A 19,028-nucleotide genomic window follows, 5' to 3' on the forward strand; every position below is an offset into this window, starting at 1 on the left:
TTAGAGAGCTCCAGCTGTGGAAGCTAAATTACTTGTATTTTATTAACAGGAACTTCATTTTCTAACATGCTTCCATTAAAGTACTTATATACAAAGTTATATGTCCGTTTCTTTATAACACTATGCCCTTTCAGTTCATGAATTGCAACAAAAATTACAAAAGCATTTTCTCTCCTAAAGTCCTATAATCACTTGTTAGGTAATGTTCTTATTATCCTTAACTTTTCCTTAAAAGAAAATCAAGCTAAAATCATAATTTAAACAGTTGCTATAGATGTGTTGGTTCAACTGCTTTTACAATGTACAGTAATTATAGCAGAATTACATTAGGCTAGGCATTTCTTTTTTTTTTTTTTTTTTTTTTTTTTAATTTATTTTATTTATTTATTCCCTTTGTTGCCCTTGTTGTTTTATTGTTGTAGTTATTATTGTTGTTGTCATTGTTGGATAGGACAGAGAGAAATGGAGAGAGGAGGGGAAGACAGAGAGGAGGAGAGACAGACAGACACCTGCAGACCTGCTTCACCGCCTGTGAAGCGACTCCCCTGCAGGTGGGGAGCCGGGGCTTGAACTGGGATCCTTATGCGGTCCTTGTGTTTTGCGCCACCTGCGCTTAACCCGCTGTGCTACAGCCCGACTCCCTAGGCTAGGCATTTCTGAAAGAGTTCTAAAGCAAAACAAAAATGAGAAATCCATAAATTATCTTCAAGATATCATAAGCTATCAGCCACAGTTTGCTTTTAAGAGATCTTAAGTAGAAAATGTCAGCAAATTGATGAATGCTACAGAGTTGGTAGGATTTGTGATAGTTTTTGATTATTATTTATTGGATATAGATTATATCAATAGAACAGTGAGGGAAGTACATGGAAAATAAGTAACTCTGATTCTGTAGATTATAGAAGCTAAAATAAAAATGAATAACATTTATTAAATTTTAACTGGGGATAGTAGTTTACAGTAGATACAGTTATTGATACATATGTAAAATTTCTCAATTTTCTGCAAAATATTCTCACCCCAGCTTCATTTACTTTTTAATTGTACTATTTTCAATAGTCATAGTTTTAGTACACCTCTACTAGGTATAGTATGCAACATAAATAACTTTTATTTGTTTCAACAGAGAATCTATTTGTTGTGCCCAATTGCCCATGATTAACAGATAAACTCATTTCAGATGAAAGGAGAATGATATTTACTTGAAATAAACACGTATGGAATATTTACTTTTTTACAGTTGTATTTCTTGCTTCTCACTTTTTTTTTTTTTTTTTTTTTTTTTTTACAATTTGATCTGCATTACTCACATCAGCTTTTCCTCATGAACACAAAGAAGATATAGAAAGAAATTATATATACCAACAATGGAAATACTAGAAGCTTAAATTCTAATTCCTGTCTTAGGCTAGAAACTGACTTTAACAAATTAGAACATTGTCCTAAAGGACTTTGGGAGGTGTGCCTATGGAGTAACAGTGAACAGAGCAGATTCTACTCCCCTCCCCTAAACAAATATCTACAACTATTGAACTTAACAAACCTCATCAAATTACAACTGAGACATCCACATCAGCTCTGTAGCTTCAAGTGAGTACTTGCACATGTGGTTGGGATAAGAAGGGGTGCAGGATTGAAACCAAACACACAGCAGAGTTCCAGCAGAGGACTGCACCATTTCCCTCTATGTGCAACAGTATCAAAGCAACACACAGTGCTGACTTTGAGAAGGGGAGCCTATGAGTTTTTAGTCCATAACCTCAGGGATATTAGTCTACTGAACTACTGGCTATGACATACCACAACAGCACTCTGATCTTTTGTCAAACTAAGGCAGACATACATAAGGATAATTTGCAGCAGCTGATAGCATAATGGCAAATTGAGTCCTCTATGAACACAGCTACCCCCTAGCAGCAAAAACTGAGGCTTGAATTCAGGCTGAAATTCTACAGAGAAGCCATATATACACACCTCACTGAGTACAGAACAGTTCAACAAATATAACCCCAGCCTGCACTCCCCAACATAAAGACAAAGTGAAGCCCAATGATCACAACAATAGCACCACTTGCTGGCCAGTAATAGCCAGCTCAATGTGTAAACACAAAAATTGCAAAAGCAAACTTCCAAATATGATAAATCAGATAGCTAGAAATGAAACAGAAGGACTCCAAGAAATTATAGGCATAGAAGACTGCTAGAGAAAGACTATAGAAAACTCATTATGAGGACTCTCTAAGATCTAAGCACAGTATAGAGAGACATATTCAAGAACTGAAAGGATGTTTCACTAAGGAGTAGGAAACACAAAAGATGAGCTCAAAACAGAGTTCTCTGTGATTTTAGAATACATGAAAGAAGAACCTAAATCAGAATTCACTAAGCAGTTAGGAAAAATGAAAGAAAAACTTCAAAAAGAATTTTAGGGTGTGAAAGACACTTTGATTTCTGCACAAGCTCAGGTAAGGCTTCTTAAATAGATTAAATCATACAGAAGAAAGAATACCTAATCTAGAAGATACTCTTATCCCACTCTTTTGACTTTAAAGACAAGGGTGAGGAAAGGTTTGGAAAGAATAAAGTTCTCTGTGAAATTGCAGACTCCATCAAAAGATCAAATGTCAGAGTGACAGGAAGTATTAAGGAAGAGGAGGGAGTGAAGGAAACAGACAATATTGAAGGAAATTACAATTGAGAATTTCCCTCACTTGGGCAATCCCAAGAATATATGCATTCAGGTGGCAGAGCATATACCCATGTACATGCATGCAAAACAACTAAAAAGACACATTGTGAAACTATTAAAAATCAATGACAAGCAAAAAGTATTGTAGGCTTCTAATGAAAAGAAAGAAGTTACAATGGTGGACATATCAAGCTTTCATTAAACTTCTCTTCACAAACCCTAATGGCAATGAGGGGGTGGAATGATATATTCAAGGTACTAAAAGATAGGAAATTCCAGCCATGGATCTTGTGTCTTGCAAAATTACTCTTCATATGTACGGGATAAGTAAGTATCTTCTCAAATATCCAAAAGCTAAAGGAATTTGCTACAATCAAACCCACCTTTCAAGAATTCTTGATGGGTATCACATTAAATTTGTATATTGCTCTGGGGAGAATATTCATTTTAATGATATTTATTCTCCCTATCCATGAGCATGGGATGTCTTTCCATTTCTTGGTATCAGTTTCTATTTCCTTGAATAGTGACTCACAGTTTTCAGTATACAAGTCTTTCACTTCTTTGGTCAGCTTTACTCCTAGGTATTCCCTAAGACAGCAGGAACCTCACATTTCCACTATAGAGCCTAAACTTCCCCCAGTCCTGGAACCCTAGGGTAGGGCCCACTTTCCCGTATGCTTCTCCCAATTCTTACCAAATAATATTGCATCTGCTGATTGCAACCTAATCAGCGCAACGAGTGCTACCCCAGCATGCTTCACTTCAGACTGTGTCCAGTGACTTCAGGTGTGGAACAACAACTTTTCAGCTTCATCACTCGGGTGAGACCTTTCCTTTCATAGTATCCTCTAATTCTATCCCAGGTGGTTCACTTCCTAACAAAGTCCCAAAACCTAGATGTTGTCCAACAGCAGATGAGTGGCTGAAAAAGCTGACATATATATACACAATGGTATACTACTCAGCAAATAAGAATAATGAATTCACCTTTTGTACCTCATCTTGGATAGTTTGAAGGGAACATATTAAATGATACAAACCAGAAAGAGCAGGATGAATATGAGATGATCCCACTCACAGACATAAGTTGAGAAGTAAGAACAGAAAGAGAAACACGAGCAGAACTTGGATTGGATTTGGAGTACTGTACCAGAGTAAAAGATTCTGGGGGAAGGGTGGATTATCAGGGCCATTGCAGGAGTTTTGGGGGTGAGGACACAGATCTTTGGTGGTGGGAATGGTGGGAAACTATACTGCTATTAACTTATAATCTTATAAATCGCTATTTGTTTTCTGTGTCAGGGGAAAATAGATTGAATGTTTCTAGTTCTTTAAATTCATAGATTTCAGTTCTGAGTATATATTACTTAAAGCACCTAATGTTTCAAATTTGTAAACTGATTTAATTTGGACACTGGGCTTAAATTATTAAAGCATTTCTAAAAGTAACATTTCTTTTTCAAATACTAAACTTACATACAATCTTAGACAGGGTAGATCAGAATCAACTGGTCCTATCAGTATCTAAGATATAGTTATTTGTAAATAGAATTAAATGACATAAATCATGGTGAAGTCATATTCTTCCAGAAAATAGAAGAGGGAACATTCCCAAACACATTCTATGAGGCTAACATCACTCTGATCCCCAAAGCAGAAAAGGACTGCATTAAAAAGCAAAATTATAGGCTTAAATCCCTGATGGACACTGATGAAAATATGTTCAACAAATCTTGGCTAATCGAATTCAACAACATATTAAGAGAATAATCCACCAAAACCAAATGTGATTCAGCCCTGGGAAATGGGGATGGTTTGACATCTGCAAGTCAGTCCGTATAATCCATCATATTAACAACAACAACAAAAGATAAAACTACATGATTTTATCAATTGATTCAGAAAAGCATTTCACTAGTTCCAACACCTGTCCCCCCCTCTCCATATATATATGTTTTTTTCCTATGGCCCTGCATTTTCTTCCATTTTTAGTCACACCTACACCTATTACTACTTCTGAATGCCCTTTCTTTTTCCTCTTCTCTCTGAGTCCTGATAGAATTGGGTGTCAGAGTCTAACATTTGCCCCCCCCCCCCAGTATAGGAACCAAAATTCCTTATGCAGTGCAGAAAGGAGTTCTGGTTTCAGTAATTGCTTCTCCACTGGACATGGATGTTGGCAGGTCAATCCATTACCCCAGCTTTATATTACAGAATTAACTTAGTATTAACAATGTACCAAAATTAATGACAAACTCTAGGATTCATGAATGTTACTGAAGTCTTAAAATTGTTTTTAGAAACTTGATCAGCTTCATTTACAGATCTATCTAGAAGTCATACACAGTAGATTTCTTTGATTTTTCTTCAAAAACAGACTAGAGATAGTTTGAATAATTTAAATAGTATTAGAATTAGATTCTGTAAGTGTTTAGATATATTCTAAACACAATGAATCAAAGCTTTCCTGTAATTGTTTGTTGTTACAGAGAAGAGCAATTAATTTCTTTGATTGGAACTTTTATAAACTAATAAAAATTTAAATTTTATTATGGTCCTGATAAAGCTGGTATAGAGGAACCATATAGTTATAAGACAACATTGTCTTGGGCTGCTGTTAAAAAAAAAAAAAGAAAAAAAGAATTTTTATAATTTGTTCAGGGAAATTTCAGGAAAAAGTATTTTACATGTAAAATTATGGGATGTTCCTTGGGGGTGGAAAAAGAGATCACAGAAGATTTGTGAAAGAAGGTGACTGCAGAGATTTTAACATTTTCATATTAGTAATAAGTCTGTACTGGATGTGGTCCAGGAGGTGGTGCAGTGGTAAAGCTTTGGTCTCTCAAGCATGAGGTCACAAGTTCCCTGGAAGCACATGTGCCAGAGTGATGTCTAGTTCTTTCTCTCTCCTCCTATCTTTCTCATAAAAAAAATACTTAAAAAAAAGTTTGTACTGGGTTTTATATCAGTTTGGTATTTTGTAATATGCAGTCACTAATATCTTAACAATCTCAACAACACCAAAACCTATTACAGATTTCAGTCAATTCAAGTTTATTTAATGTTATGTCACATTTATATTTTTGATGATAACATGCATTGACACTTAGGTTGCCTGTATTATTTTCTCTCAGTTGTAATTCCAGAACTTTTACAGCTAGTCATGCAATCTATTTTCCCTCCTATTTTGCTACAGAGATAGTAAATGTAATTATAATCTCAAATGGGTTTGATAAATGAAATAATTTTCTTATCCCTCTAAGGCACTAAAAGGTACAGATGGCATACATTTGAAGAAAGTTGTAATACATTAAGTTTTTTCATCCATAAGATAAGTATTGAAATTGGAGAACTTTCTTCTTATATTATTGCCCAGAAATTAAGACTTTACCCCCAAATGAATCTTACATTCACTGAGTTTGAATTGAAACGTTTACATTTCTCCTGAACTTTCTTTTACTCCTATATTATTATTATTATTATTATTTAATTGCCACCAGAGTAATCACTAGGGCTCCGTACTGACACTACAAGCCCACTGCTCCCTGTGGCCACTGTTTTCTTCCTATTAAACTTGATGGGACAGAGAGAAATTGAAAGGGGAGGGGAGATGGAGAGGGAGAAAGAGAAACACCTGCAGACTTGCTTCACCACTTGCGAAGTGCCCTCTGCAGGTGGGGAGAAGGGGCTCAAACCCAGGTCTTTGCTGTTGGTAATACATGCACTTTCTGGCACTCTCCTTCTATATTCTTATCATGGTTAAAATGCCACTACTAGTCCGGTTTGAATCCCAATAATAATAATAACAATAGTGGGCATTTTCTTTATCACACCTTAGTTTTAAATGATTAAGTTGTACTTATTCCATACAAAAATACTGTCAGTAGGCTAGACAGTGGTGCACCTAGTTAAGTGCACGTTGCCATGTGCAAGGACCTGATATTAATCCCCCTGGGGCCACACATACCGCGGAAAAGCAGTGGTGCTTCACAAGTGGTGAAGCAGTGTTGCAGATATCTCTCTGTCTCTCACTCTCTGTCCTCTTTCCCTCTCAATGTCTATCAAATTACATAAATAAAGTAAAAAAATCCTAAAAAAAAAAAAAACGTTAGTATGGAATCAGAACATCTTAATCATTTAAAACTAAGAGAAGGGAGTCGGGCGGTGGCGCAGTGGGTTAAGCGCACGAGGCGCAAAGCGCAGGGACCGACGTAAGGATCCCGGTTCGAGCCCCCGGCTCCCCACCTGCAGGGGCGTCGCTTCACAGGCGGTGAAGCAGGTCTGCAGGTGTCTATCTTTCTCTCCCCTCTCTCTCTGTCTTCCCCTCCTCTCTCCATTTCTCTCTGTCCTATCCAACAACAAAGCAACGTCAACAATGGCATAATAACCGCAACGAGGCTGCAACAACTAGGGCAACAAAAAGGGGAAAAAATGGCCTCCAGGAGCGGTGGATTCATGGTGCAGGCACCGAGCCCAGCAATAACCCTGGAGGAAAAAAAAAAAAAACTAAGAGAAATTTGATAAAGAAAATGCCCACTATTACAACTGGACCAAGAGGGACTCAGAGGCAACACTGACTCTGATAAATATAAAATATAAATATAAATATAAATAAATATACATATACACATAAATAGAAATGTTGGCCCTGGGTCAGGTGGATGGAGGTAAATAGTTTATTCCATCCACAGATTTTTTTTTTCAAGAATGGGAACTACTTTCTGCTCTAACCTAACTTTCTCACTCTTTTCTCTATTCTGACATAATTTCTCAGTCTTTTTATCCAACTTCATCTTAGCTATCAAACTCAAGCAAAAGCTACCATAGTTATGGGCCCCTAGAAACATGCCTAGAATAAACTTCCTAGCTTTCTTCTGCCCTAGAATCCCTAATCTCGTCTGCACTGTTCCTACTTTTTGGTTCCTGTTCATTAACCTTTTTGTCTCACTTTATGTCCTGCCACCTTCCAGACACCAAGCTGCAGATGCAGATGCTATCATGATTCCACCCTGACATCTCTGGGCAGTTGACTTCACCAGTATGTCCTGGAACCTCCTCTCTCCACAGCTCTAGCCCACTAGGGAAAGACAGAAAAAGACTGGGGGTATGGGTGGACCTGTCAATGGCCAAGTCCAGTGGAGAAGCAATTACAGATGCCAGAACTCCTATCTTCTGCAACCCAAAGCAATCTTGACCCATACTCCCAGAGAGGGAGAAGTGATAAGAGGAAGAGGATAAGAAGGCTCTGAACACCAGCTCCATCAGCACCAGGAGAAAAAAGGAAAAGGGGAGAGACATATGGATGTAGTAACAGGGTTATTTGTAGCTTGGAGGAGAAAGGATGCCTAGGCTTGGAAGAAAAAGGAGGGAACTATGTACAAATGTAGATAGTTGTAGAGATTATGGTTATTCCATGTCTGCAATCTTGGGAGAACTGCAGTGGACTGCAATGGAGGGAACTCTGAAGAGAAGAGACAGTGCATGACAGTCAAGGAAGACTTCGTTGGTGAAGAGAGAGTAATGTGTTGACACTTATCTTGGGGAAAGCCTCATTTAATTTTGCAGATTGTGTAAAAATTTTCAGATGTTCTTCTTTGTGAGAAAAAAAAAGATTTCTGGATGAATCATTTAAGAATATAACCAAAACTGATGACTGTAGTAATACAATAAGGAACTTTCTGGGGAGTAGATATGTTCTTAACAGAGAATTTACATGTATATTTGGTCCAGATATTTTAGACCAGACTTATTCAAGTGATAAATAAAAGAATAATGTATGCTAGTAAAGCACAGCTGAAGTCAAATGTTAAAACTAAAGAACCTGAATAAAGAATAAGTTATAAAACAAAACGCCTAGAAATTAGTCTTTTTAAGTCTTTCCATGTATTTTTGACTGTAAAAAAAGAAAAGAAATCCTCTATGTAAATGTTCAAAAGTTTGATATCAAATGTACCCTATAGCTCTGATGGCTCTCTTTTTGAATACAATACTGTACATAAAGATGATGAAGTTCAATTATGCCAAATGTAACTATTTTAAAATTTTTTTATCTTTATTTATTTACTGGACAGTGACAGCCAGAAACCAAGAGGGAAGGGGGAAATAGAGAGGGAAAGAGACAAAGACACTTGCAACACTGCTTCACCACTTGCAAAGCTTCCCCTTGTGCATCGTGGGTCCTTGTGCATCGTGGCATGTGCACTTAGCCAGGTATGCCACCACCTGGCCCCACCAAATGTAACTTTATATATAGGATAGTAAGATAGGGTATATAATAGGACATTTCATAAAAATTAATTTGTTATTATTGACAAGAGTAGAGAGGATAAGCACATCACTCTGGTACAGGTAATGCCAAGGATCAAATTCAGGACCTCATTTATTTTTTATTTTTAATATTATCTATACAGAGCATTGGTTATAAAACCAGAGTTTATAGTGGTGTGAGGGATTGAACCTGGGACTTTGGAGCCTCAATAATGAAAGTAGCTTTGCATGACCATTATGATATCTATCACCACCCTCTCCCAATCTTATACTTTAAGACTAGTGGTTTAGCCATGGTGCTACCTCCAAGACAACTAGAACACTGAGTTCTTAAAATCCCAGGACCATATATTAATGGTCTTTACGGTTCTTAGGCCTCTCCTTAAATTTTAGGTAAGCACTAATATAGTTGATCTTATGTACCTTTTACTGTGAATAAAGTTTATATTATTTTTTGGTCAAGAAACAAACTATACTACACAAGGAATGTGAACCAACCACCAGTACTATCCCAGTATCAGGACCACCTGTCCAAAAAGTCCTCAAATTCATAAATTCTTCAGTGTAATAAATATTAGATAAACTGGATATTTAAGGTTCAGATTAAACCTTTAAATTTTATGCATTCCCACAATAACTTTTATTATTCCTAGTGATGACTTCATGTTGTCTTTCATTAACTTTATATTTATTTATATGTATTTATCTTCAACTATTTCAAGCGATGCACATGCTCTTTGAATCCACTGACTTTTAGCATTCAAGTAAGGAGATTGAATGCAAGGGAAGACACAGAGTGAAGCATTGATAAACTGTGGGCCATTTCAGCCGATTCAAGGACTCAAAAGGATGAGTGGGTTGAGAAGTAGGTCAGGTGGATGGATTTGACAATTTGATGGTCGATGAGGTATACTGATTCCTATCTGGGGAGAGATGAAGGGGAAACCCTATGACAGCAGTCTTGTAACTTAACATTTCCTCAATAATGTGGCTTGATTTAAAAAGAAAGATGTAACATATATAAAATATTTAAAGAACAAACAGACTGATGGTTTTTCAAAATACTTTTTTCTCTTAATAATTAGTTTCCAAGATTAACCACAAAGGAAATGCTAGGTATATCTTCAATATTGATTTTTTTTTAATTTTAGAATTTTATTTCTAAAATCCACATACAGTTCTTACATTTACTTTTTCATAAACTTTGTCAATATGTATTAGTGTAGAAAATACATTTGAATTTGGTCTCAAATTTGGTTACTATAGAGAATTTTTTTATTGTTGTTGTAGTTATTATTGTTGTTATTGATGTAGTCATTGTTGGACAGGACAGAGAGAAATGGAGAGAGGAGGGGAAGACAGAGAGGGGGAGAGAAGGATAGACACCTGCAGACCTGCTTCACTGCCTGTGAAGCGATTCCCCTGCAGGTGGGGAATCGGGGGCTGGAACAGGTATCCTTACCTGGTCCTTGAACTTCACACCACATGGGCTTAAGCTGCTGCAGTACTGCCCCACCCCCAAGGAATTTATTTATTAATGAAAAAGAAAAAAATATAAGCTTTCTCACTTAAGAAACTGAACAAAAATTAATCCAGAATTTTAATGAGGGGAGCATATCACTCTAAGATACCATGATCCAGAAAGTTTGAGTTTGAAAAATACCAGAAAGTTAGTAACTTTGGCATTTTTCTCTATTTGAAAATAAGAATAATAACTGCTTACATGCCCATTATAAAATGTAAATGTAATAAAAACAACTGACAACTGTAAATACTGACTTAAGGATGGCTTCCACCTGGTTATTATGATTCAGTGATTAGTATAAAGATAATTTTGCAAAATAATGCTCCTTGATAGCACTGTGTCATGTGAATTCAAACAATTAGATTTTTTAATGTTTTTTTCAATTTTATATATATTTATTTATTTTCCCTTTTGTTGCCCTTGTTTTATTGTTGTAGTTATTGTTGTTGTTATTGATGTCATCATTGCTAGATAGGAAAGAGAGAAATGGAGAGAGGAGGGGAAGACAGAGAGGGGGAGAGAAAGACAAATACCTGCAGACCTGCTTCATTGCTTGATAAGCAACTCCCCTGCAGGTGAGGAGCTGGGGGCTCGAACTGGGACCCTTACGCCTGTCCTTGCGCTTTGCACTATGTGTACTTAACCTGGTGTGCTACCGCCCGACCCCCAAAACAATTAGATTTTTATAAGACACGGTCACATAACTGATTTAGATTTATTTCAAGTGGGTGGAGATAACATGGTCAAATAGAAAGAGTCTATGATTCCCTCCCCATGCAATCGATAACAAAATCATATGGAAAAACACAAATAGCAACAGAATTTCCATAGCAAAGGTAAAAAACAAAATGTCTGGACATAGACAACTTTTTCAAAGAGGAAAAAATCCCATTCATTTGACAATAAAAATAAAAATCAATAAAAAATCAATAAAAATCAGAAAAGACCTACATGTACAGGACTGGTGTGTTTGTGGGGAAAGTGAAGGCAGGCTGTACTAAAATCAAGAGCCTGCAACCCTATTCCTACAATTTTATAACAATATGAAACTGAAAGTCCATACTCATATAGGAATAATAGAAGTTATAATGGCAGAGCTCCTTGAAAAGGTAATCTCCTATAGTCATGATAAGCAGCATAGTGAAGTTCTGTTTTCAGTGTTAAAGAGTCTGGGGAAAGCTTTCTTGTCAGCACACAGTCTACACTATCTGTGCTTCATCAGATCCACAGTGCGCATATCACTATGGACACTTACATGGAAACCCCATCATATAGCAGACCTGAACCTCCTCCTCACAATAGTCTAGTGATTTTTGAATACTTATAATCTGATTCTCAAGCTCAAACACAAATCTATAGGTCCAGCTCTACAATGAGAAAGCAGGGCAAATTAAATGAATTGTTGGACTAGATAGGAATGAAAGCTTCTTTCAATGCAGTGGCCAGGCTCAAACATAGGTCATGCAAATGGCAAAGCAATGTACTATCCAAATGAAGAATTTTACTGGTTTGAGACAGATTTTTTATTTAAAGAAACAATATCTGAGAATTTCCCCAAATTGAAGGAGATAGATAGTTGGATTGAGGAAGTTCTAATAGATGAAATAAAATAAATCAAAACTAAGCTTATGCAAACACATAACAGGTAGAATGTCAAGATTAAAGATAAAACAGTTAACCTTAGAAGTGGAAACAGAGAGAGTCAACATATCAAAGACTCAGCCTATGTATTCAAAAGACTCAGTCTGTGTTTTAAAAAGTTCAAGACATATAATCAATTTTTCCCCTCTCATATGAATTAAATAGTGGTTTATATGACTACACTTTTTAATAAGAGTGTACATAAACACTATTCCCACCACCAAAAGGCTGTGTCCCATCCCACCACCACCACTTCCCTCTCCCCGCCCCCCACCCCGGGAAGCCGAATGTCCACCCTCCCCTCACCACAGGGTTTTTACTTTGGTGCCCTACTCTCCATTTAATCAGATCCTGTTTTAGTTTCCCTTTCTGTTCTTCATTCTCAGCTTCTGTTGATGAGTGGGATCATCCCATACCCATCTTTGTCTTTCTGACTTAGCTCACTTAACATAATTCCTTATAGCTCCTTCCAAGATGGGTCAGATAAGGTGGGTTCATTGTTTTAAATAGCTGCATAGTATTCCATTGTGTATATATACCACAGGCTGAGTCTTTGATATGTTGATTCTCTCAAAACCTAGACCAGGGAGAACAGAAGCAACTGGTGGCACAACTATATACAAGATGCTGGGTATCCCTAACAAAATGTTGGCAAACCCTAACAAAGGGACTTTTCAAAGTTAACCCAATTACCAAATAACGTGATGATAACAATAACTATCCATTGTCTTCTTGAACCCTAAGACAGTAGGAACCTCACATTTCCACTATATTTCTCCCAGTCCTGGAACCTTAGGGTGGGGCCCACTTTCTTGCATGCTTCTCTCAGTTCATATTAAATAATATTGCATCTGCCGATCGCAACGTAATCAACACAAAGAGTGCCACCCCAGCATGCTTCACTTCAGACTGTGTCCAGAGACTTCAGGTGTGGAATGACAACCCTTCAGCTTCATCACTTGGGTGAGACCTTTCCTTTCACAGTATTCTCTAATTCTATCCAGGCAGTTCACTTCCTAACAAAGTCCCAAAACTTAGATATAGACCAGGTCCCGTGAGATAAAGTATATGTTCACATGTATCCACAAACTAGGGCAAAATTTATACCTTAAAGCAAAAGTACACAATACTCTACAGTGAGTACCCCCCAACACTTCATCTGCACTATTCCAGCCTTTAGGTCCATAATTGTTCAGCAACTTGTTTGGCTTTGTATGTTAACTCTCTTTTCAGCCACCAGGGTCCAGATGCCAGCATGATGCCGACCAGACTTCCCTGGACAGATGACCCCACCAATGTGTCCTGGTATTTATTCTTACTAGGCTAGGGGTATGGAGAGACATGCTAAAATCCATGTTCAGCCGAGAAGCAATTACAAAATCCAGACCTTCCACCATAAAGATCTTTGGTCCATACTCCAGAGGGATAAAGAACAGGGAACCTTCCAATGAAGGGGATGGGATACAGCACTATGGTAGTGGGAACTGTATGGAATTGCACCCCTTTTATCTTATCATCTTTTCAATCATTATTAAAGCACTAATTAAAAAATCTTGTAAATCAAGGTTAACTCAAAAAATGAAATGAATTCTAACAATTTTGCTACAGATAAATAACTGAAATAAGTAAGTTTTCTGATTGTTTCAAGGATGCCACAAATATTTCATGAGACTGTAAGGTAATATGACATGCCCAATTGGAATAAAGTAGATTCACTGGTGCCAGTGGCTATCAACCCTTGGTAAGTATCATGGCACTGATCTAGAAGGATACAGCCTCTCCTCAGATATATATCCTTGATTAGAAAGGCTTTACCTCAGCTATTAGATGTCAAACAAATGTTTTAGGATTTTTTGAAAATATAAAACAATAAAAATTACTCTTTATCAGTGTTTCACTCCTCTTTATATAAAGTTATTAAAGAAACAGAGAAAGCATACTAGATTTACTTATCAAAGTGATATAGATCAGGGAAAGTGAGCTGAGTTAATTTCAGTTTGAGGGAACATGCAAAAGTTTAGATCCATACATTTTTTATGAAGCAATTTTGTTACACCTGATTTGTATGTAAGTCATAAAAATGAACTTAGTTTTCTCACCGACGAAAGCTGGAGGCATATTTGGCTCAAAGCCTAGAAGAACAGAATGCCAGAATGTTCTTTTAGATCTCTTTCTGGAATGTTGCTTCTGTATATTTGTTATAGAAACATCACACTGTTCTATTATTCTTAGTGGCTAAATGGAAAAACTTTATTATTTTTTTAACCAATGATGTTGAATAGTTCAAATAATTACTGAGTTTTGCAATGTCATTTCTGTCAAAGACACATATATTCACAAAGATATGTTAGTAGTTAAGAATTAAGCCATTAGGGAGTCGGGCTGTAGTGCAGCGGGTTAAGCGCAGGTGGCGCAAAGCACAAGGACCGGCATAAGGATCCCGGTTTGAACCCCGGCTCCCCACCTGCAGGGGAGTCGCTTCACAGGCGGTGAAGCAGGTCTGCAGGTGTCTGTCTTTCTCTCCTCCTCTCTGTCTTCCCCTCCTCTCTCCATTTCTCTCTGTCCTATCCAACAACAATGACGACAACAATAATAACTACAACAATAAAAAACAACAAGGGCAACAAAAGGAATAAATAAAATAAATATTAAAGAAAAAAAAGAAAAAAACACTTAAAAAAAGAATTAAGCCATTAAACTGTTATATCACAGATTCGTCTCCTTAATCCCAACCACTGAGGTTTTAATAATATATATGAAAGCTACATTTAAAAATATTTTTCAGTTAACTCTGATAGCTTAGCCATATATATGATCTTCAATCAGCAGCAATAATGTCAACAAAATTTCTGTTAAATTGATATTTTGGTATCTAGGGAAGAAACAAAATTATTAGAGTTAAATATGCTCATTCTTAAATCACATACCTTTAGTTCTTATTCTATCATTGGGATTTTTGGCCACAGAGCTTCGTACTACACTGGTAATTAGTCAATGACAAAAATCAAATGCTAGTGAAACATATTCTCAACTTATTTCTTGTGTGTTTAATTACGTAGGTAATGATAATTAAGTGCTGAATGAAAAATGTCAGTGGTATAATCTTGGGTTTTGTTAGTATAATTGTTTTAAGAAAAACAAGAGATATGTATTTAGTTTAAATCCCAGATTTCCCCCCCAAATATTCCCATTATATTTCTGATTAGGCCAGTTTACTTGAACAGCATGATGTGAACACCATTGTTAGTAACCCCAAAACTACCCCCCAAAGAATTATAGCTAAAAAATAATCAATGACTCAACACCTAAAGTTCTACTTTGATGATACAAGCGTCAGATACAATGTAAGTTCTTCCCCTTGATGAGGATGTAATCTGAATATATTTTAAAATGACAGAAAAATAATTTCATTTGCAATTGCAAGAATACTATAGGGAATTCATAAAGCATTTTGCAATATTTAATACCATATATATGTATATATACATATATATATATTGTGATTATAGTGGGTTACAAGATTGTAAGGGCTACAAGGTACACCATATCATACCTACCACCACACTCCCACCACCATAGTTTTACGAGTCTTAGCATGTGTGTGTGTGTATGTATGTGGACGTTTGCAACATGTGTATCAGTTTTCTAGATTATAGATATGAGATACCATCTGGCAGTTGCCTTTAATATTTTTATTTTGCTTTGCATAATCACATTCAGTTCCATCCATCTTAATATCCAGTAGTTTGTTTCCCATTGCTAAATTATGGCTTTAGTCAGATTGGTATTCCTAGAAGAATAGGAACTACTATTGCTCAAAAATGTCTTCCAAATCTATTACTTCTTAGCTTTTCTTCAGATGATTTTTCTTAAGTGAAATGGCACTTAAGTTGAACTTTTTTAAAATTGTTGTAGTCATTGTTGTTGTTATTGATGTCATTGTTGTTGAATAGGACAGAGAGAAATGGAGAGAGGAGGGGAAGACAGAGAGGGGGAGAGAAAGATAGACACCCGCAGACCTGCTTCACTGCTTGTGAAGCGACTCCCCTGCAGGTGGGGAATTGGGGGCTTGAACCAGGATCCTTAGATCAGTCCTTGTGCTTCACGCATCAAGTGCTTAACCCGCTGTGCTACTGCCCGACTCTGACCCTATAAGCTTACGCAAATATGGAATTACTTTTTCTGTTAATAACATGTATTTTCAAATTTTCTTTTTAAGCCAGTTTTAACTGGCAAGGCATTTTAAACCCATCCTAATTTTATTTTTGAGTTACAAAATTGAGATCTGAAGCTCTAGTTCTTATCTATGTAAACAAAATCCTTTAATTAATTGCTTTCTGCTGGGCACTTAGGTTAAACTGTCTTATTCTCTTTCCTTTACACTACTTTCAAGGCATTAGACATCATAAAGTAGTTATCACAATTTTTAGATGTCTTTTCCACTTCTTTGCAACAATAAGTCTTATAAATCTTTATTTTTATATCGTAGTTCTAGCAAACATGAGCATTGCCTTACTTCTGTATACAGTGGCAGAAAACCTGAAATACCTACCAGCAGGAATCCTGGGGGGCAGCGATCCTCCACTCGGCACTGGATGGGGGGCCTGGATGCTATTTAAAAATCCTGCCCTCAGGAAGCTGGGACAGAATGCCTCCACCCCTATGGCAGGGAAGGATCCTTTTAAGAGATAAAAATTAACATTAATTAAAGTCAAGTTTGTGGAAAAGGTGTTGATCATTTAATTGAAATGGAGTATATAGTCAACAAAGATATCAAATCTTACAAGGAAGCTATGAAAAAAAAGGCATGCCTTTTTATTAAGAAACTTAAGATACCAGCTTAGTTTCTTGAAAAGAAAGCTCTTCTTAACTAGTTACAAAAGAAGACTTACAGGCATCATAATACTGACATAAAGCTTCAAAAACCTCCACTTAGCTAAGTGGACATAACTTAGTCATTGATTTTATCCTTTTGTAGAATTCATGTCTGAATATATTACAGATATTCTGTTAAGTGAGATAAGTCAGAAACAGAAGGTTGAATATGGGATAATCTCACTCATAGGCAGAAGTTGAAAAACATAATCAGAAAGGAAAACACTAAGCAGAACTTGGACTGGGGTTAGTGTTTTGAACCAAAGTAAGAGTGGGGGGGGGGGGAGGTTCAGCTCCTGGAACATGATGGCAGAGGAGAACCTAGTGGGGGTTGTATTGTTATGTGGAAAACTGGGAAATGTTATGTATGTACAGACTATTGTATTTACTGTCGACTGTAAACCATTAATCCCCCAATAAAGAAAATTTAAAAAAATTACAGATATTTTGAAAGTAGTCACAATATATTCTGATATCATGTCACAGGTCTTCACTTTCTATCAGTATTAGTACTTAAAATGAGAAATATTTTACAGTATATATTAAAAACATGTTTTTTAAATAGTGCTTATAAAATCAAAACAGACAATTCTTAGCTTTTTGAACTTTCCTATTCAGTACAAGCTATGAGATTTGGAGATGTAGAACGAAAGGCAGTTTTCAGTTTTAAGAATGGTCATGTGGAGCCAAAAAAGGTAACACACTTGGAAATTTGTCAACAAATTTTATAGTGAATAAAAAATTATCAGATTGTTCAGTCAAAAAAAACATCTTCATTTTACAGACCAGCAAACTGAGATCTGAAGTGTGGAAATAATATCACATAGTTGGCAGACTCTCAGGACAAAGTATTTCTATTACAGATTAAAAATAAATAGTGGATATTTAGCCGCTTCCTACTTAGGAGGTGGCTGTCTTCTGAGTAATAATTAGAAATCTTGCACTTTGGAATAGTAGTATTACATTTTTTTGGTCTTAATAATGTAAAGTAAAATTGTTCAAAAGAAAATGTTATTCATGTACAAACTATTGTATTTACTGTCGAATGTAAAACATTAATTCCCCAATAAAGAAATAAAATTTAATATATACATAATATCAGTGCATGGACAACACTGGTAACAGGTGTATTTCAACTATAATACCTAAATATTATAGTACCCTAAAGGCAAATTACATGATGGCTACAAGAAATGCATCTTACTCAGAACCTCTTAATGCCCCATCAAGTCCAGTAGCTTTATTTGTAGATACCCGGGGTCTCAGTTTTTATGTTCATATTTTAGCAAGTCTTGTAGTTTTCTTGAAGAGGACTGACTTCATTTCTTAACACGTGTTTTGCATCTTTGTAAAACATAAGGGTTCTCGACTAAATCCCTCTTTCCATTGTTACCGGTCATCCCTAATCAGGAACAACACAATAGACCTCTTTGTGCGCCTCCACAGGACCTTGCCCTCAATGTGGATCAACAACTGTAGAGAATGTTCCATTCACCTGAGGAAGATGGGTTCTGAAATTGGGGCAGCTTGGAACATTCCTACTCATGACAACAGAATGTGAGCTCACATCTACATGCAGAGGTCACATAGGCTCCTAAGCTGAATATGGGCCCCAGATCTGATCAAATCGATGGGGTTTACAGTCAACAATATTTATATACCTGTCCCACATTTGGGAGCTACTCTCTACTTTCTTCCCTGACCCAGCTTTCTGGTCCTTTTTGCAGCCATGACATCATCTCCCCAGACAATAACTTGGATCCACCTGGATATCAGATGTCAGGCTCAGGAAAAAAACAAACAAAAAAAACTAGTATAGTCATGGGCCTTTTAGAATATACTTAAAATAGCCCTGCTAACTATCTATAAAACGGAGACCCACAAATCTTCATCTGCAATATTCCAGCCTTTAGGTTCATGATTCATCAATAGTTTGTTTGGCTTTGTATGTTAACTCTTATTTAGCTATAAGAAATGATATTATTATTAATTACATCCTGGATGGAACTTGAAGGAATCAGATTAAGA

The 19,028-nt window shown here is 36.4% G+C and overlaps 1 protein-coding gene across 3 annotated transcripts in view; it reads right to left on the reverse strand.

Annotated features, from left to right (window-relative positions):
* EPHA6 (EPH receptor A6) overlaps positions 1–19,028 on the reverse strand; it is an 818,416-nt gene that overhangs the window by 221,175 nt on the left and 578,213 nt on the right. For all 3 annotated transcript variants that reach the window (XM_060172097.1, XM_060172096.1, XM_060172098.1), the window contains one exon: positions 16,678–16,803. In XM_060172097.1, the coding sequence (XP_060028080.1) occupies positions 16,678–16,803 (126 nt within the window). The remainder of the gene's footprint in view (positions 1–16,677; positions 16,804–19,028) is intronic.

The sequence above is a fragment of the Erinaceus europaeus genome, chromosome 14 (assembly GCF_950295315.1).
Source record: "Erinaceus europaeus chromosome 14, mEriEur2.1, whole genome shotgun sequence".
Lineage (NCBI taxonomy): Eukaryota > Metazoa > Chordata > Mammalia > Eulipotyphla > Erinaceidae > Erinaceus > Erinaceus europaeus.